General features: G+C 48.8%; 1 protein-coding gene across 4 annotated transcripts in view; it reads right to left on the bottom strand.

Annotated features, from left to right (window-relative positions):
* The window catches only part of LOC147637568 (uncharacterized), an 86,061-nt gene extending 79,067 nt beyond the window's left edge, over positions 1–6,994 (bottom strand). For 3 of the 4 annotated variants that reach the window (XM_086799368.1, XM_086799365.1, XM_086799364.1), the window contains exon 1: positions 6,851–6,994. In XM_086799368.1, the coding sequence (XP_086655494.1) occupies positions 6,851–6,955 (105 nt within the window). In that variant the 5' untranslated portion in view covers positions 6,956–6,994. The remainder of the gene's footprint in view (positions 1–6,850) is intronic. The other variant, XM_086799367.1, reaches the window with a different exon arrangement.
* Positions 6,995–21,432: the final 14,438 nt, after the last annotated feature.

Genomic DNA, 21,432 nt, shown 5'->3' with positions numbered 1-21,432 from the left:
TTATTGCATCCATTGAATGTTCTATGGGAGATTATTGCTATGGATTTTACCTTTCAATTACCAAAGACAGGATATGGAATGATGGTATATGGATCTTTTTCACGATACCAAGAAGATCAACCATGTATGTCATTGGTTGGACCTTTCAGATCATTGGAGGATATATAATGCCTTCCATGACAGTTTATGGAAACCATGTATAGGGTTACCCCCAGAGGAACTTGTATTGAAGGATCCATCAGGGATGGAAAAGCTAGAACAGATTGTGTTTCATTCTGTGAGAAAAAGAGGAAAGACAGAGGTCAAAAAGTTTCTCTTGGACTTCAAGAATTATTCGCTATTGGATGCGAAATGCATGCCAAGGAAGTACTTCAAGGACTATCCAGATATACTTTAAGCTTATGAGGAAGTGGTTGGTCCAGATGTATTTGAAGTACAGATATGGACGTCCTGCAATCAAGACCAATTCAAGAGGGAGGGATTATGCCTCTAGCACTCTTCATTGTATATATATATATATATATATATATTGGATTGGAACTGACCATTATTCTGCTTATAATGGTTACTTGGACACACTCTAGTGGGTGGCAATGATGCCGGATAGCCCAAGGAGCAAGATTTGTATATGGGAGGCAACGATGCCAGATGACCCGTTGGACGGCAACGATGCCAAAACGAGATTTGTATATGGGAGGCAACGATGCCACATGACCCGTTGGACGGCAACGATGCCAGATATCTTGGACTTCGCAGTCGGGCGGTCATTGCGACCAAATGGCCCAGATGACTATTGGATTTCGTAGTTGGGCGGTCATTGCGACTAGATAGCCTAGATGACTATATTGGATTTCAAAGTCGGGCGGTCAATGTGACCAGATGGCCTAGATGACTATTGATGTACTCTTGGGCGGTCCTAGTGACTAGATGGCCTTGAGGATAGTCTAAGCGGTCCTAGTGGTCAGATGGCTTGGCATGGTTTCGATGAAACCAGACAGGACAATCCATGAACAGGACGATCATTACTTGTGCATTGCATACTGATGTATGTTTAAATTTCTTTGACTTTGTGTGCTGTTTTTGATGTGTGGACAATGCTTGGATTTATGGCATGTGATAGTCCACTGGGCTCCAGACTACCTAGCCAGTACCTGGAATACCCAGTAGATGCGAATGATGCATACTTGTTTGTCGACTAGCTTGTGTCTAGTTTTTGCAGGAGGTAAGTATGCATTTATTTTATCTAACACATGTGACAGGTAATAAAGATGTACCATCAAGAACAAGGACATCGGTCAAAGAAAAGAAATTGAGATGTTGTCACATGAGCAGATGACACCCCAGATATGGGGAAAGACCAGATGCACAAGCTCACCAAATGGAGCTAGTACCTTCAAACATATGGAAGTACTTCATGTACTTGGAACATATGGATGTGTTTGGAACACTTGCAGTCAGCAGTTAAGGACAACTATTTGGTCCTCCTAGCTCTATTTCACATGATGAAACCCATGCCTAGACATCAGATAGGTGGAAGAAGACATGGGGATAGGGTCCAGAAGATTTGATTAAGAAAAAGCACCATTCTTGGTCAGAAAAGCAAGAAAAAGCAAAAAGTCAAACACAATTGACCGCGAGCCAAGGGCACCATTGGAAAGAGGAGACTGAGCCAGACCAAAAAGCTAAAAGGCACTTTCTCGAAAAGCAAGGCCTTAAAGCCAAAAAAGCAAAGCACCAAAAGTTGAGTAATATATTTTATTAATAAAAGTAAAAAGAGAAAAAGCAAAGGCAAAAAGAAAAAAGCAACACATAAAAAGGCAAAGCAAAAGCATGGACAAGCTTTTGGCAAAAAGCAAAGCCCTTTTCAAGTATAAAAAGGCTTGAACCTCTCTTGTAGCATCATGAAGGAGATCATGGAGTGTGTGTGGGCATCATTATGATCATGGAGAGCTTCTTTGCCATCAACACCTTCTCCAACTTGCTTTTCAGACGTACAGTCAACCCTAGACTTGTATGGGCATATGCATGGGCGATATGGACACGCATACAATGCTGTACGAACAGAAATTTCAAAAACCCTAAACCTACTCCAAAAACCCTAAAAACTACTTTTTGGATGTTTTTATTGCCCAAAAACCATTAAAACAGGTTTTATATCAATTTTATTGCCAGAAAGAGCTTTTCCATGGTTTTCTTCATCGACAAGGTTATAGGAGTTGTGGAGATTACTCATGGGAACTTTGGACTACTTGAACTTGGATATGGAACATAGAGCTTGGACATGAAGCATAGACATGGAGAACTTGGACATAGAGCTTGGACATGGAACTTGGACATGAACATGGAACTTAGAGATATAGCTTGGACATGGATCTGGACTTGGACTTGATCTGGACTTGGTTTTGGATTTGATTTGGACTTAGAACTTGGACTTGGATTCATTGGATTTGGATTTGGTACTAGCTCGGTGAGAGATACTTGTGGGTCATCCCCATGGTGTGCACGGCATCAGATATCTCGTGCCTCGACATTGACTTGGATATCCTACATCGGCATATCTGTCTGTTTTGTGTTCATTGATTGTATTGATCCAGTGTGCCCGTGGATTGTTCCTGAATAAATTCCTGAAAGGGGGCGGGGCTTGCTCCCCACTCAATGTGGTGTACTGTGCAAGATCCCTATTCCCTTCTCTCTCTCCCCTCTCTCTCTATATCTTTATCTCTTGGACACGTGGTTGAGTCTGTCACGGCATGCCCCGCTAGGTTTACATTATGTCTCCATCTCTTCTTGTTGGCTTTCTTGTTGATGTCATGTCTCTCCCGACATGGTGGAGGCCTGGGTATTTTTTTCGAACCGCAGTTTTACCATCCACCTGATGCTCTCACTTCTTTAGGTAGCTGAGTTGGGTTACCAGCCTGATGCTGTGATACCAATGTTACATGCACTGAGCTTGATCATGATAACGCACAATAGGGCCTTCTTTATACCTTTATGTGGTGAGAATCTTTAGCATCAACTTTAGAGAGTAAAGAGAGAAGAGAATGAGAATGTAGAAGACAACACAGTATTGGGTCCCAATACCCACTGAAGGGCCCCCCCTACAAGCAGGAGTATTTGCTTATATTATTGAATGTTGTACAATGCTGAGTACAAGTGATATGAGAATGTAGAAGACAACACAGTACTGAGTAAAGAGAGAAGAGAATGAGAATGTAGAAGACAACACAGTATTGGGTCCCAATACCCACTGAAGGGCCCCCCCTACAAGCAGGAGTATTTGCTTATATTATTGAATGTTGTACAATGCTGAGTACAAGTGATATGAATGCCCAACGCTGATATGCAGCCCGACTGCCTGCTCGACCATCTATATGCTGGCCGATAGCCAATGGGCAAAAAGGAAGCCAACTGGCTGCCCTAGCCCACCAAAGGCTTGGATGAGGCCCTTTGTGGGCTGGCCATGCCATGGTCTGGCCCAAGGCAAACTAACTGATCCTAATGCTGATCCTAATGTAGAACTAATGCTAAGGCTGACCCTACATGCTTTATCCGATACATTCTCCTAGTGGGTTAAGAGGACTGACACTCGACTGACCTCTAAGGCTCAGGGAGACTGACCTACGTAGCTCATGCCTGACTCTCCCTGAACTAAGGGCTCACAATGGGGTCACATCATACGACAAATATTCCTAAAAAAGGTGCTACTTCTGTACAAATGTTGCACTAATGATCATGCCAGTGTGTCACTGTGTACCCCAGTGCAGGGTGCACTGGGGTACACGTGACAAGCATTGCCTAGGCTCTTCCTGCTCGAGCTCCGCAGACACAGGGACACTTTCTTGAGAGAGCTTCGGCCCCAGCCACCCCGACCCCTCCCATGTTAGCCAACATCCACAACTTCTTCCGGACCCAAGAGGAGGAGGACACCCATACAGTGGATCCCGTGGACCCACCTCGGGCTGCTCCGGACCCACCTCACCCGAGAGGAGTTACCTTGGGCCACGCCTCCGCATTCCAGCGAGCCTAATGCCCCTGGGCCCCCGCACGTCAGCCACAATCCCCTCTTCAGCTCTAGATCTAGGACATGCTCCATCGCCATCGAGCTACCTTTCCACGTGACATGGATGAAAGCACTGCACACTATTGCTTCAGGCAGCCAATGATAAGACAGGTCTAGCTCTACGAAGAGTATCTATAAAACTTAAGGGGGCCTTGTTCCAGATTCAGTAACGGCTTCATCAGTATCCTAATCTTTTGTTCGTCTTAGCTGATATTTGAACTTTGAAGGCATCTCTTGGTTGTGTTTCCATGTGAACATCTATGTTGCTTTTCATTCATGTGTATAAGGTATGTAGATCTGTGGGATGGGTTATATATTCCAAAGTCAATCCATTATGTATGAGAAGATCTTAGGAGCCACATGTGGCGTGGTGCATTAGGATAGGAGCCAAGGGGGCGGAGAGTTTGACCTGCCCTTGGTGCAGTAGGAGGGATGGCTTGGTCTGTGGTGATGCAAGCCCTTGAGAGTCTCAAGTGGTAAGACCATCCTAATTGCATCATCATGGCATTATACCCAATAGAGAAGTTCATGGGGGAGGTCTTTCACACATGGCAAATGAAGGTGAAATACATGCTTATGAGAGAGTTCCTATGGGAATTGTTACTAGGAGAGATCTTTGTCCAACAGGGGGAGTTAAAGTGTAGAATGCAAGGGATGAAAAATCACTTAGTATCATCGCATTAGGCCTGGATGACAACATAAGGCAAGGGCACATCAAAGGATGCATGGAATGAGTTGGAGAAATTATTTGGAGCTAAGGGTAAAAATAATAAAATTATTTTGAAAATATTTTTTGGTCTAGATTTATCACATGATCAAGGTTTCTCTACTCACCTAAATTACATGAAAAGTTTGATGCAACAACTTGGATCAATTGGAGCACCTATTGATGAGGAGGATGCCATTGCTAACCTAATCAAAGTGTACCTAATGCGCCATATAGGGCTGTGGTTTCCACCTGCAAAAACCTGCCTAACCCAACCTTTGAAGGAGTTGATGCTACCCTCTTGGAAGAGGAAAGTAGGGTCAAGGAAAAGGCAACACATGTACCAGATCAAGCCTACTTCAACAAGGGTACCTACAAGGGTCCATCGAAAGCAACGGGGAAAAATGAAGTGCAACTACGGAAGGACCAATCACTTGCAGAAGGATTGAAAAAAAGCACAAACTCAAGCTAACTTTGCAGATGAAGAAGAGAAAGGTGAGAAGTCCTCTAGCTCAAGGTGAGAAGTCCTCTAGCTCAACAGAAGAGGCTAACATTGTCCATGAAGATTGGGATTTCTAAAGCATCAAGGGCCACATTAATTCCTACCTTGTGTAAAACATTGCACAAAGTTAAGTGATGAAATCTATGCAATAACACTTGAGGGGGAGTTTGTTGGACATATCAAGCATTATCCATCCATTGGGGAGCCATTTAAGCCTAAAGTTATAAAGCCTATAGCCTTAGAGTAAATCTGGATATTGTAACTAAGCAATGTAAGAAGCCAAAAGCCCTAGAATCTACCTAGAACTAACTCAAGTATGGTTAGGAGGATTCCAATCACCATAAAGAGAGCCCAAATTGTAGGAGAGGTGCCTAGATTCATTTAATGAAGATTAGGGATGATTAATCCACCATTAGGTGGTAATGTCTTGAGCTAAACCCATGTACTCATGCCTATTTATTTAAAGGCCTCTAATCAATAGAGATTGTGTGTGCCATTATCATCATCTTGCCCTCATCATGTTAATCTTTGAGTCATTAGTGTTGACCACCTCACATTAGTGTAGCTCACAATGTTTAGTGTGCTTGTCATGCCTAAACATTATGTCTAAGCATCACTCCTATCCACCCCAAGCTACCCAAACATCCTAATCAACATGTTGCCTATGCTCCTATTTGTGCACACTACTCACATCTTTAAACATGGAGATGGCATTCACTCCTTCACCTCACAAGCACAAAGAACGCTTGCCATCACTGCCTTTATCAGGGAGGTGTTCCACTGTCCAAAAACACCATAAGGCATCGATACCTAGTAGTTTGATTTTTACTTTTACGCTTTATTGTCATCTTTATCACCCTGTCAATCGTTTATACCAACTTTGCCTCAAAAGACATTGATACAATATGTCTTACCACCTATCTCCTTGCTAGTACTAAACATAGTACTTCAAGGCACTTTGATGCTATTGGTCTTATGGGATAAAGGGTCATCTGCCTTATAACAAATGTTGAGTTTCCACAGCCATTTCATTCAAACTTTATCTGCTCATCTTCAGTCAAATACATTTTGGCTCATCTCATTGCTAAATCTTCTATGAGACATACACACCCATTCATCACCTTAACTTGTATTGCACTCCAAGTAAGGTAATCTCACACCCTGGCATGTCACAATCATAGATGAGATTAATGTGTGGCCAAATACACAGGATTGGCCTTCTTATGTTATCTTTCAATACCCAAATACCTTTAAGTTTTGCACCAAGATACACTTTGAATGCTTTCGGACCTTCTTACACTTGAAAAGAGTTTTAACATATAGAAGATAACTGTGCACACATGCGCACACCCACACCCCACCCACCACCCCCCAACCAACCCCAAAAAAAGAAAAAAAAACTGATACTAAAAAATTGATAGGAAATCTTGAATCACTAAAGATCTTTTTTGCTGACTAGGTGAATTGCACAAGAATTTGTTTTGTGTCATCTATCATGCATGTTTTGTTTCCAAGAAACCAAAAAGTGTTATCTTTTGGATTTACATGAGTAGTGATAATTTCTTGATAAATTGAAACGCACCTCCATTTCGGCAATTGTCCTAGGATAGTGTGCTTGAAGCTCTTCGTTACGTGTAACAGAAAGAAGTCCATCATTAAAGCCATCTCTTTCTGATAGTTCTTGCATTTGCCAAGATGTTTCCAAACTTTATTTCAAATTTTCTGCCATAATAAGAACCCTTAAATGCGTGCCAAAAAATGCAAGAAAAATGGCATCAAGTATGCTGTTTTTTTCGTCAAAAAATGACGGCCTACACTTTTTTTCCAAGAAAAGATCCGTCAATTAGTAGAGAAAAGGAAGATCTACCAAGAGGCGTATACAACCCTCCAAGGAGGTAAGATTCTTGAGGAATCACAAAAAATGTTTGGGGTGTGTGTGTGTGCCTTCTGCTGGTGTGTGTGTATCGTTTGCAGTCATGTCGCTCCTTACGCACATACCCATGGATTTCGAATGCTTTCATCATAGGGGATTTTAATAATTCCCCCAACTTTCATGATAACACCTCTCACCGCTCTCATATGATGTCCTCTGTTGGATGTAGACAATGACTTCTTTGGATGCATGTGATTTGTGGACACAGCTCATGCCGCGGTCCAAGGGTTATACTTTTCATCATAATGTTGTTTTGCATTACTAGGCACATTTGGATAGATGGTACCTTCTGAATGCAATTCAATGCGATGCATACACATGTAAGAAGTGGATTGATCATACATGGCACCTTTCTGATCATTTGCCAGTATGGCTTGCTCTGTACTTTGGCATGGCTGACAATGATTGTCCCTTACCTCATAAAAGATTGCTCATGATTAATAACAGTTATTTGTCGGATGCTCTTTTTGCTGATTTGGTACATAGAGCCGTGCATCCTCTCCTCATGCACATGCAAGAGGATTTTCTTGGTTCATCTCTGTACGGTGAATACAAGCTGTGATTCAAGACTATGGAAGGTGGTATATGGGAGAGAACAATAGACAAGTTGAACAAGCAAAATTGGCAATACAAGAGTACACTGAAATCAACCATTCTAGAGAGCTGAATAATGATAAGTAGCAGCTGTTAACACAAGCTGAAATTTGTCTTCGATATGATGATGAACGTAAGCTTAATAAATGGCAAACTAGGGCGAGGAAGAAGCCATTGCTTGATAAAGGCTGCTCGTCAAAATCTTTTTTCAACGGTCTCCATGCTTCTAGGCAAAAACAATGCATTACAAGAGTCAAAAGAATATATGGTACCTGGACATGCACAAAAACACAGCTTGCAGAGGCTTGCCATGATTACTTTTCTCGCATTTTTGTTGCCCATCTACCACTTTCAAGAGAGGCTCTTGATGCACGAGAACTTTTCTTACATCAGGTTATGCCTATCATTACATGCCAAGAGGCTGACAATATGGATGAGCCCTTCACAGATGTAGAGCTAGATGATGCTTTAAAAGGCCTAGGTGAATGGAAGTCTCCATGCTGGGATGGTTTGACAATGGAGTTCTTTCAGATGTTCTAGGATATTCTGAGATCGCCAATTTTTCTTATGGTGAATCACTACCGGAATGTTGGATGTTTGCCATCCTCATGGAAAGAGGGCTTGCTCAAATTACTGCTCAAAAAATAGCTATGTGAAGCCATATCAGATTGGCATCTTATCTCTTTAATGCCAAATTGGTTACCAAGATGTTTGTTAATAGAATAAAAAGTGTCCTACATGCAGGTTTGCATCCTACGCAATATGGATTTGTCCCTCGAAGACAAATCACTGACAATATAGCAAATGTGTATATCGGCATTGAATATGCCAAGTATACGGATCAAGATGTCCTTATCATGTAGGTGGACATAGCTAAGGCTTTTGACACAGTACAATGGGAGTTCATAGCTCAGGTTATGGATAGACTGGGATTTGGGCCTAAAATGAAAAAAGTCATCTTTTAGCTTTATCAAGAGGGATCAACTAAATGCATTTCGGGCGGTGTGGTATCTTGGAAAATCTGTTCAGCAGGGTTGTCTACTTAGTGCACTTTTGTATGCCATTGCGACTCACCCAATGCTCCTTTACATGGATAGTTTGACACGAGATGGACAGCTACATGGTCTCTCCATGGCCGATGGTACACAATTTGTGGCACGGGCATATGCCGATGACTCTTTCTTTTTTCCCAAGAATACAGAGGGTGATGTAAGAACTCTCATGAAAGCATTGTCCCTCTATGATTTGGCTACAGGATTTTTTTTAATTTATTTTTTATTTTTTTTTGGAAAAACGATCCTTCTATTAGTTAATGAGAAGACGCCATAAGGCTACAAAGCTCACCTCACAAGGAGGGATAATAAATACAGTGAACACCGGAGCTCCACCCCCGTGGTGGCTGGCCGCTCTCTGGGGGGGGGCTACCTAGTAGTACATGCGGGAGGTGAGAAGAGCCAAACTGGAGGCCTGTAGTGCCAAGTGACATCCTCGCCCCTCGCGGTGAGGAAAGGGCAGCCAAGTGCGGAGGAACGCCTTGCGGCGATCTCTCATGCGATCCGAGTCGCCCTGAAGTTTCCCCCAGTGTCCTCTCAAGGTGTGAATGATGTCCACCCAGAGAGCCTGTATGACCTCCGCCGGTGGAGTCGCCTGGTGGTCTATGGCCTCCCTGCATCGGGCTCTCCATATGTGCCAAGCCGTCATGCTGCTGATCATCTCCCATCTGTGCCCGTCCCCCTCCTGGGAGACTGCCGAAGAGAAGTCTGGCGTCGGAACCACCGCCATCGCCCTGTCAGAGACCTGGATGGTCACACTACCAGGGACGTCCTCGTATCCAAGGGCCGGGTCGCTGTCCGTGGCCCAAGCCACCGCACCCCACGTCACCATCATCTCACCTGGCGAGCCTGCAAAAACCATCCTGAGAGCGCGCTGCCAGACCTGCTGTGCCTGTGGGCAATCCCATAAGCAGTGCCGCTGCGACTCCTGTGCATGGCCGCACCGAGGGCAGGACGCTGGGAGTCTGCCAAAAGCTAGCCAAGCCCCCACAGCCAGTCCTCTATGCGCTGTAAGCCAGAGAAAAAGCGTCACCTTCCGGGGCCGGAAGCTGCCCCAAAGGCGCTGCCAGAAGTCCCTAAGGAAGGCAGGGGAGAGCCCCTGTCATCGCCAATGCTCGGCCGCCGCCGGGGTGCCCGCTATCCTGTGCCTCTAGATCCGCCGCCCCAGCCTCGCTATGTACTGAAAAAAGGGGGTGCCTGGGCTAGTAGGGGCCAAATAGGGATCTCGCCAAAGCCACTCGCCTGGATCCCACTGAAGGCGAATAAGAGGCCTGCTGTCCCAAGCCCATAATCTCCAAGAATAGTCCTCCCCTATCGAGGCCGGTGAGGGGTCTATATGCCACTGTCTCTGATGAAAGCCGACCACCCGCACCCTCTGAAAGATACAACCCTGGAACTCATCCAAATCTAGTCGGGTCCTCTGAAGCTGGCCTCCCTCTCCCACCTCGAAGGTGAGTGGGGCGACTCTCTCTGCTGAGCCGCAGACCGCTAGAAGGATCTCATGCTGAGTAAAGACGCCCATCCACTGTGGAGGTGGAGGGTCCTCTACTGGAGTCCGCCACTCCCGGGGGATGGCCGCCTCAATGTCCCGCCTCATCAACTCTCTGCCCCTCATCCCGCTGAGTCTCCTCTCCTGAACCTCTAGAGGCAGCTGCTGAAAACATATCCAATCGTCTAAGGACTGGGCTGGGCCGGAGTTCAACGGGCCCCACGACACATGAGATCGCGATCCAACCATATGACCACTGGGAAGTCGGATCAAGGGGTTCCAGATCAATGGCTGCCTCAGGCGCTCCTCATCGGTGCCCGGGGGAGTCTGGAAGAGTGACGGCCTCAGATGCTCCCAGGCCCTCAGAAGGCTAGCTGCAAAACGCTCCTCGAAACCAAGGCCCACTCCTCTGGATCGCTGCTCTGTAAAGATCCACCTGATGCTGGGGGTCCAGGGGCCGCTAAGAGAAGGAGTGCGGCTGAGAATCCTGGAAACAAGAAACTCCTTCCACGGCTCAGCGCGCCTGGTAGGAGGCCACGAACCACCAACTTGCCAAGCAAAGCTCGGCTCTGACAAATAGGATCAACTATGCCCAGGCCGCCTCTCTCCCTCGGCTGAGTGATCACAGCCCATGCCACCTTGGCCCTGGCGGGCCGCCCGTCGCCACCGGACCAAAGAAAGTTCCTGATGAGCCTCTGCACCTGGCCAATGCACGCCCGAGAGAAGGCCCAGCAAGAAGTGATGTACCACATGGTAGCAAGCAGAACCTGGTTGGCCACAACCACTCGGCCAGCCAGAGATAAACGAGCGGTACTCCAATACAGAAGCGTCTTCCGAATGCTCAGAAGAAGGGGGGCTATCTGCTGCTCCGGAGATATGTCAATGCCCACATAGCATCCCAAATAGCGCACTGTAGTGCCGGGGGCCAGCCACCACTGAAACCCATCAACTGGCCTCCAAGTCGAGGGGGGGGGGGGGGGGCCAGAACTGACCCACAACCCACACGACTTGTGCCAGTTGATCAAAGCGCCCGAAGCTCTGCAAAACCTGTCCATGGCTGAGGCGAAGCGGCGGAGGTTCTCCTCCCCTCCCTGCAGATAGACAGCAGTGTCATCCGCAAACTCCGAGTCTAGGAGCTCCTCCGAGGTGCGGATGGGGAGCTGGAGGCCCCGCAAACCTGTATCCTGTGCCGTCAAGAAAGTGCTCATGGCCTCCAAAAAGAAAAAGAAAGGGCGCCAAGGGGCACCCCTGCCGCACCGAGCGCGAGAGCTGGAACCTCTCTCTGCGCACGCCCTGTATCAACACCTGGCTATGAGCCGATGTGTAGAGTGCAGAGACCCCTCGGATCCACTGAGGGGGGAAGCCCATCCTCGCCATAGTGCCTTCCAAGAAGGCCCAGTCCACCCAATCATATGCCTTCTCGAAGTCGAGAAGGAGCACTGCCAGATCCTCCTGCCGAAATCTAGCCAAAGCCGTAGCCTCCCAGAAAGAGAAGATGTTATCCAGGATGCTCCTATCCTGGATGAAGCCTGTCTGCGTGGAGTGGATGATGTTCGGAAGGTGAGGCTGAAGCCGCCTGCTGATCGCCTTAGCTAGGACCTTGTAGGCCGTGCCTAGCAAGGTGATCGGTCTCCACTGTCTAATCTCCAGTCTGTCTCCTCCCTCTTTGGGGATCAAGTGAATCAACCCCTCTGCCATGCTGTCCGGCATGTCTCCCGACTCCATGATCTCCTGGAATGCCAATCTGAAACCCCTATGCAAGAGACCCCAGTACCTCTGGAGGAAAGCCACTGAGAGACCGTCCTCTTCTGGGCATTTGCCCCGAGGAAGTGCCTGAAGAGCCGCCTCCAGTTCCACATCCGAGAAGGGGGAGAGAAGGGAGTGCTGCAAATGGGCCGCCACAACCGGTCTCGTGAAGCTCCAGACTGCCTCCCGAGCCTCTCTCACCCTGTCATCTGCTGGCTCAGCAGAGAGCAGATCCCTGTAAAAATCTGTGGCGATCGCCCGAACCCTGGGGGGATCCACCACTACCTGGCCATCAGCCTGCCGAAGACGCCTGAGACCCTCTCGTCTGAAGCGAGGCCCTGTCACCTCAAAGAAATCCCGAGTCACTCTGTCTCCAGCCTGTGTCCAAAAAGATGCCCGAGCATGGAATCGGAACTCCACCCTCCTCTCCTCGATGGATCTGATCTCTGTGCGAGCTGACTCCATCTGCTCTGAAATCCAAGGGCTCGTAGGATCCCTCTCCTGAAGTCTCTGAAGGGAAGCTAGACTCCTCCGCAGGCTCCTCTCCTGCTCTCTGAAAGCCTCCAGACGGTCCAGGGCAGCCTGTCTGAGCATCCTACTGATCTCCTGCAAACCCCTGGCAAGATCACTGGCTGCCGATCCTCTCCTGAACTGAAGCTCCCGCCAGACCTGCTCAACTTTGGTCGCAATCTCGGGCTCCTCTATGAGACAATCTGGAATCCGGACGCTCTGGCCTCGCTCTCCTCTCGTAGGGTCCTCGATCTGGAGAAGCACTGGAAAGTGGTCTGAAAAAGAAGAGCCTGCAAGTATACCCACAGTGCCCCCTCTATCGCAAGCCCACTCATCAATGTAAAACCTGTCGATGCGGGAAAGGTTAACTCCTGTGGCCCGTCTATCCGAGCGCGAGAAAGATAAACTCCCCTGCATCCTGCCAAACTCCGAGAGAGTCCACGGATCCTGGCCTCTCACCTGCAGCACTAGCTCCTCCCAGGCAGCGAGCTCCGGCCCATGAATGGTCTCCTGGCTGCCCCCCATCCTGTCCTCTGCATCCTCCAGCATGTTGCAATCCCCCCCTAGCCACCAATGGTCTGCCATGGGGAGGGACTGCCTAATGGTGCTCCAGAACTCAGCTCTCCCGGTCGCCCCATTAGGGGCGTAGAAGTTGAGGAAGCAAATGCGGTCTTCCCCAACCCGAAGGATGATCCACTGCGCTCGACCCTGAACCAGAGTGCCAGAATCCACAACCTCGGATAGAAGCTGCTCGCTGACTGAGATACTCCACCCTGGTTCCCCTGGGAGCCATATGCCGGTGACCAAAAAGTGTGACTCCTGCCTGGCAAGATCTTCCCACAGGTGCGGGTGCGCCCGGCAGAAAGGTGGTGCTCCTGGATGAAAAGGATATCTATGGGCCCTCCAACGAGAGCCCTCTGGATCTCCTGGCAAAGTCTGCCCCGACCAATGTAGCAGCAAGGTCCACCAAGACCCTGGATGTTCCATGAGAGGATCCTCATGGATGAGCTATGGCAAGTGAAGCAGCCGCCACTGGCTCACCCCTCTCAGCCGGCCCGGATGAGCTGCCCTCCACTCTGTGAGTCTTGGGCGCCGGCTTGGAGGGAGAATAGTCACTGTCCGTCCGGGTGCGGAGTCTCTCCAAAAAGAGGGTGACCTGTCTCTGTGTCCAGCCCCACTCCACCTTCGCCCTGTCCAGGGCCTAGGCGTGAGACCAATCCTCTGCATATATGTATCTAAAGGTAGGCTGCATCCTCGGGGCGGCATGGAGGAGAATCAGCAACACCGCCTCAACTGAGGTGTGGACCGGATCCGCCCGCCAATCTCCTATACCAAACAAGCTCATGCGGGCTGAGTGTAATCGGGTCTGCAATAGGTCCGTGAGCCCCAAGTCACAGAAGTGGTGAGAAAACTCCAGTATCTGATCACGCAAAACCTCCTCAACAGAGTTGCAATCCCATGCTGTGTTTGGGGGGCAACACTGAGAGGAAAGGAGAAGGCCACCATGCTGCTCACCAATGAAGGAGAACGAGATGGATGGCACACCACGCATACTCGCAAGGGCGCGACCAGTGTCTCGAACGGGCCAGCATCCAACTCGAGACACCTGAAGAAACCGTAATCCACTGGGAGCCCCATCACTCGCGGGGGTCCCCCAGGGGAGGCTAGAGAGAACTCTGTGGCGGGCGAAGCTAGGATCGCCATCTCCACCGGCCCGGAGTGGCGGTGGAACAGTCGCTGAACTGAACTCTGGCCTACCCAGCTGCGCTGCCCCGGGGCAGTGGGTGGTCTGGAGGAGTATCCTGGAGAGGCCGAGGGAGGGATGGTGGCTCACGGAGAGGGGGGAGAGCGGGGAGAGGATGGAGAGGCATCTGCCAGAGGAGAGGTGTCAGGGGGGGCCGCCGGGGGAGGCGGGAGGGGGGGGGGGGTGGGGGGGGAGAGGGGGGGGTGGAAGGAGTGCTCTCCGAGTGAGGGGAAGAGGGGCCGGGGGTCGCAGAGTGCGGCCCGGGATCCTCAGGAATCTGCTCCATGGAGGGGGCGGGGCCCCCCGTGGGGGGAGGCGAGAGCGGGGTCTCCACATGGGGGGCTCCACCGGCGGCCTCAACAGGCACTGAGACTGAATCCTCGTCCATCGGGGTGGGACCTGCTGGCCGCCTATCCCTGACTGGAGCATAAGTGCGGGTAGGTGCCTGGACGCCAGCCGGAGTCGCCTGTCCGCCAGCCTGTGCTGCCTGCTAGCGTCTGCGACGGTCCCTGCGGGCCGGACGTTTCCGCCGGCGAACCTCCTGCCATCCGCCAGTCTCCTGGGTCTGCGCGGCATCCTCCGCCGGGGGGCCTGCTCGTCAGATGATGGCGGCTGCTGAGACGAGCCAGGGATGTCCGGTCTCTGAGGTGGATGGCCACCCCTCGGGCCTCCTGAAGGGGGTCTAGAGGCGGCAGAACGTGAAGGATGAACCCCCTTGCGGGGACAGGCGCGTGCGAGGTGGCCCATCTCCTGACAGATGTAGCACTCGCCGGGGAGGCCCGAATACTCCACGCGCTGTATCAGATGTCCTCCAGAAAGACAAGGGAGGAGGATCGTCTTCGGGAGGGACTCCGGTGACGGAACCACAACACGAATGGCCGGGAGTCCTGCTGCCCGAGCTATCACTGAAGCCGCTGTCTGAGGCGTCTCCACCACCTGCCCGAACGCCTTGCCAATGGATGACAAGAGGAGCAAGTACTCCCTGCGGAGTCCAGGGAAGCAGATAGTGATGGGGAAACCTGTCGCGCCTGCTAGCGGGTCAGAAGCGGGGTCGAAACCGTGAGTCCATCGCGCCAGGAACGCCCGGGATGAGCGGAGGGCAATGGGGCTCCGAGCCAGCACCGTCTGAGCTGCCTGGGGGGACTCGAAATCCACCTGGTAGTAGCCACGTCCCAAAAAATCAACGCTGACGATCTTGGCAGGCACGCCAACGAGGCTGCCTTGCAGAAGGTCGCGAAGCTCTCTCCGCATCGGACGGCTACCCACTATCTTGCAGACCAAGGAGGAGGCCTCAAGAGCGGATACTGTGGAAACAAACAACTGATGATCTGCATTTGTGAACTCCAGACGGAGACCGGAATCGGCAGGGGTAGTCGGAGCGGCTTCCATGGAGTCCTCCATAGGGAAAAGGCCAGAGACCGGGGTCACCAACGGGAGGGACACAGCCCTACGAGGAAACGGCGAGGCGGAAGGAGAGAGGATAGCGGGGGCGGAGCGGGGGTGGAGCGGGGGGAGGGGGGAGCTGAGGCAGGGGAGGAGAAGGGCTTGCACACACATCAGTATAGCAGGCGGAGAGGGGGGGAGGGAAGGGCTGGGGGAGAGGGAGGGGCAGGCGACAGGCAGCGAGGGGGTGGGGGGGGCATGCGCAGGCTGAGAGAAGGTGGTGGGGATGGCGCAGTGAGGAGGGAGGGGCTAGCGCAACTGCACAAGAAGGAGAGGGAGCGAAGGAAAGGCGGGAGCTGGGGGCGCAAGGAGGCGAGGTTCATAGGCAGACTCATCTAGTCTTCTGCTGCCAAGCACGCTAGCTAGAGCAATATATTTGGCTACAGGATTACATGTACATTTTCAAAAATCAAAGCTGCTCCCTTTGAAAGATTATGATTGGCATCAACTTTTGTGGCCGGGTCAGATCGTCCCACCTAAAGAGATAGTCAGGCATCTTGGTTATCCCATTGGTTGGGAATTTTCTTTGAAAGATGAAACTCGATGGGAGATGGGAAAATTGCACCCTAAAATAGAATACTAAAAATTGTCTACATGGCCTCTACATGTGCGATTACATATAGTACAATCAATAATCATAGCATATGTCCAGTTCTATCTTCCGTTCTTACCTTGGTTGAGCAAAAAGATTGATAATTTCATGTTTAAAGCAATGAATGCCTATGGAGAACCAAGGCAGATAGAAAAGGGTTACGTTTGTTAAGGCAGAATCTTATCTATTTGCCCAAAATGCATGGTGGGCTCAATGTCCTAAACATTCATTATCATATACCAGCAAGGAAAGCCACTCTTCTACCTACATTTATAGAGCAAATCAAGCCATGGGCATGCATGCTAGGAGCCATAGTCACATGGAATGGGAACGGATAGATGGAACGGGGTCTGTTGGAACGGGAACGGGAACCCATAAAGAAAATGGGAACAACACGTTATCACCGTATGGCTACCATTTGCAAGCTAAGGAGATGCAAGGGCATATATTGCCAAGCCTTTTAGATGCAAGGTCATACACCACTCTCATATGATATGATATGATTATAGAAAAATATAAAATTCTCATTTACTCAAAAATTAGACCTAGAATGCCTTTAGCCAAGGATGCACATTTGCCAAACGGGAACGGGAACGACAAAGTCTATGGAACGCGTTCCCTCGTTTCCCAAGGCTATGGAACGGCGTTCCATGTTACTATGCTGGGAGCTCTGTGCACTAACATGCAAATAGATGCATATAGACATTGGATCATCAATTATAATGATATAATCTTTGGGCATTTTCATGGTCGTATTCCAGACTCACCATATTCGACTACTCTCATTCGAGATTGGCAAGCTATATTGTGTACTTGCAATGGTCAAGTAGGCTTCCAAATCGAGGAAACTCACTACTCTTACAGATTCATTGGAGCAAGGTGTTTGATCCACCGCTTGCTTTGTCACAACCAAGAAAGGCCTACAATCTTTCTACATTGGGAATTCGTCGCATATGTGACGTTGTGGATAAAAATGGTTCTGTTCTTACCTTCCCACGTGCAGTCCGACAATGCAATTTGGGGATGCACCACAGGCCAATCTAGAGACTCATTTTGGAAATAATGTAGCCCTTGCAGCTAATCCCAATGCTTGAGGAAACACTCAGAATTCAAGATTGGCGTTTTCATAGGCAACGCGTAGGATATACTCCTGTATCATTTGGCAATTTGTCTGCAACTAAAGCTTATAGGTTACTCTTACCACCTCCATGGATTGAGGATCATGCAAATCACCTCTGGCATTTGTCAAAATCTCTTGCTTGGTGGAAAGCTGCATTGAAAAGAATTTGGAAGAATGGATTGCCCCTAAAGCAAAGATTGTTTCTGTGGAGATGTCTGATTGGAGTATTTCCAGTTGGATCTCTTACCATCTCCATGGCTTGAGAATCATGCAAATCGCCTCTAAAATTTGTCAAAATCTCTTGCTTGGTGGAAAGCTGCATTGAAAAGAATTTGGAAGAATTGTTTCTGTGGAGATGTCTGATTGGAGTATTTCCAGTTGGATCTCTTACCATCTCCATGGATTGAGAATCATGCAAATCGCCAATGAAATTTGTCTGCATTGAAAAGAATTTGGACGAATGGATTTCCCCTCAAGGAACAATTGTTTCTGTGGAGATGTCTGGTTGGAGTATTCCTAGTTGGATCTCTTTTGGCACAAAGGTGCATTGCCACTGCTTCTTGTAGGCGGTGCTCTCATCGTACAGAGACAGTGCCTCACCTTGTGTGGTATTGTTCGCACTCTCGCGATTTTCTTGATGATTTGTTTGCACATCTTCGGGCTCGTTTTCCGAGGAGTTGCGGTCGAATTTTTTGGCTTTTTGGTTGCCTTTCTCCTCCCCTACCAGACTATATAGAATTCCTTGACTAGATCAGACTGGGCATTGTGGACTATCTATCATGCTTGGAATCACTTGCTCTTCTCTGGAGATTCTATCCGCTTGTTTGTTTATTTCCGAAGAGCCCTTTTCCAATCCCTCCAATCTCCTCATGAAATCAGGGGACTAACCTTCCAACAATTAGAAGTGTTTTCCCACTGTCTCTGATCTGAGTAGTAGCTGTCCTTATTTGGGATAGCTATGAATGTATATTTCTTTTTTCTTAATGAGACAGTGGTTTCACTAAAAAAAAAGTGTGTCATTTGCAGATCATACCAATCCTCTTCGATTGGATGCGCTTTCGGCAAGTAATGTGTACAAATTGTTGCTTCCTTCCCTGTGGATCCCTCCTCATGCTGATACATTATGAGAAATGCATAAGAATACTAAATGGTGGAAACAAAGGCTTCGACTAAAAGGGTCGTAAGTTGCCTCTCAAACAGCATCTATTCTTATGGAGATGCCTTGTGGGAATACTTCTAGTTTCCATTCTTCTAGCAAAATGACATATCTCCAGTGATCCATGTTGTAGTAGATATGGACGACATGCAGGGTCCGTTCCGCATCTTCTTTGGCATTCCACAGAGTCGAGGACTTTCTTGCAAGCATTGACTTGCAATCTCCGAAGACGTTTTCCATCCTTCAGAGGAGGAAAACTCTTCTCGATTTTTGGTTTTTTGCCATCTTGCATGGCTAGATTTGACACTTTCATGATCTCCATAAGATACTAGGCACTCTCGACTATTCGGAAGGCTAGGAACCATATTATGTTTCAATAGACTTCTCTAGATGCTTATGCTTTCTTTTGTGCCAATCTTTGCCAATCCCTACATGACTAATGACGGCTAGAGGCTATTGATACCCGAAAGTTTGAGGTCTTTTTCCACTGTTTCTACCTTTCTTCATTGGATGACTTCTCTCTAAAGTATATCCTCCACATGTGCATTTCTCCTTGGTAATAGAACACTAATATTTAAAAAAATTTGTATCGTTTGCTTTTTTTTTGTGCACCTGGTTTTTTTTTTTTTTTTTGGGCAAGGGGGTGGGGGGGGGATGGGGGGATGGGGGGTCAAAAGCTAAATGAAGATCAACCCAAGCAACTGACAACCCAGAAACAAAGGTGGTGACGGGAGGGCCGCAACAAAAGATCACGTTAGAGGCGATAGTGAAGGGAGGGCCGCACTAGAAGATCGTGTTATGGCAGGGCTGAGACCACAAGCCAGAAGCAATACAAGAGCAGAAACAAGGGAAGGAGTGGGGGGGGGAGACTAGGAAGCAAGAAAAACAAAGGGAGCGAGGGAGGGCGGAAAGGGGGGAAGAGGCGAGTCAATGCTATGATGGTAGAAAGAGGGAGCACAGAAGAAGAAAATAAGGGGCAGAAATGTGCATAAGGAGTGAGTGGGCAGGGGGTGCATGTAGGCAAGTCTTCAATTTATTTCACTCTAGGATGGAGCTTTCAAGCAAGAGAGAATGTTTTTTTCTCTCAAGAATGCACAATGCAAGCTACCTTTCTCATAGCACAATAATAAAGAGCTTAATATAGTCCTAATCCCACATAATCTTAGCAAATTGAACATAACAGAGCTACATTTTGAACCCCACTTTGACTAGCCGTGAATCGTCTCTTTCTACTTTTGAAAAGTGATGTTTTTTGTGATAAGTGATTTGATTCCAACCCCATTTGGTGGTGGAAAAGATGAGATTTTGTTGACCCTAAGACTATTGACTCACTTTTCTTATTCTTTTCTTTTCCGAGAAAAAGATCCTTCTATTAGTTAATAAAAATAGCCACAAAGGGCTAAATACGACCACGAAGGACTAGATACAAACTCACCTCCATATACGGGGCGGAAACAAATAGTCAAGAGTTGGAGAAAGATGCACTTCTCCTCCGTCTAGCCGCTCTATGAAGACAAGGCTATCTCATAAGGGGGGACGCGGGGGGGGGGGGGGGGGGGGGGGGGGGGGCGGCGGGGCGATAACCACATGAGTGGTCTGTAATGCCAAGTGGGATTACCACCTCTATCAGTGAGAAAAGGGCCAAGCTGCCAGAGCCTCAAGAAATCTTCCCACCGCTTCCACATGCAATCAGAACCACCTTGCAACTTCCCCCACTGACCGTGGAGGAGGGTATGAATGATGTCAAGCCAAATGTTCCTGATGGACTCTGCAAGCGGAGTGTGGGTACCCTCAATGGCTTCGCTGCATCTAGCTCTTTGTATGTGCCAGGCTGCAATGCTACTACAAATCTCCCATCTCTGACATGAGCCCGGTCTCCAGTGGTCAATAGATGGGGCTGTGACAGGTACTACAGAAATCAGGAGGTGAAAGACTTGAAGGGCTAGCCTCCTACCATCCTTCTCATAAGCCCTGACAACCTCAGCCTCTGTGGCCCAAGCGACAATGCCCCATGTAATGATACGGGTCGAGGTCCTATCCATCGTGAAGATGCAGAGAATCAGCTGCCAAACCTGCTGAGCCTTCGAGCAATCCCAAAGACGGTGTCGCTCAAACTCCTGAGGGTGGCTGCACCATGTGCCAATCGCCAAGCTCTTGTGTGCCATCAGCCAAAGAAATAGGGTGATCTTTCGAGGCCGAAAACTTTCCCAGAGCCTCTTCCAAAAATCTATGAGAAAACACTGGGAGAGGCCCTGTAACTGCCAATGTACTATTGGTGTTGGGGTGCCATCTGAATCCTAAGGCCTAGCCGCATTGTGTATGCGAAAAAGGGGGCATCCAGATTCTCCTCCCAATCAGCAGAATAACACCAAGTCCACTCTCCCAGGTCCCACTGGAGGCGTGTGAGAGGTCGGCTCTCCCAAATCCATAGCCGCCAGAGTCTCTCCCTGACCACCTTGGCCGGCGGGGGGTCTATGTGCCACTCATATGCATGAAATCCAATCACCCTCACCCTCTGTAAGGTACAACCACTGAAATCCTCCAAGGGCAGCTCTGATCTATCTAATCTGCCATGGGGACCAATAGAAAAAGTGAGCAAACCAAGTAAACACTCCTAGCCATTGTGGGGGGTCAGCCACACCTGAGGAAAAGTAGAGTCGATGTCAAGGCTGAGTCTGTCTCTACCCCGGATCCCTGCCAGGACTCTTTCCTGAACCTCTGGGGGAAGCTAAATGTGCGCTAGCCAAATCTTTGAGGGACCTGGCAGGTCCTGTGCTCAACGTGC

The sequence above is a fragment of the Cibotium barometz genome, chromosome 6 (genome assembly GCF_041138505.1).
Source record: "Cibotium barometz isolate CiBa-2024 chromosome 6, ASM4113850v1, whole genome shotgun sequence".
Taxonomy (NCBI): Eukaryota; Viridiplantae; Streptophyta; class Polypodiopsida; order Cyatheales; family Cibotiaceae; genus Cibotium; species Cibotium barometz.
This window is presented reverse-complemented; position numbering and strand designations above follow the sequence as displayed.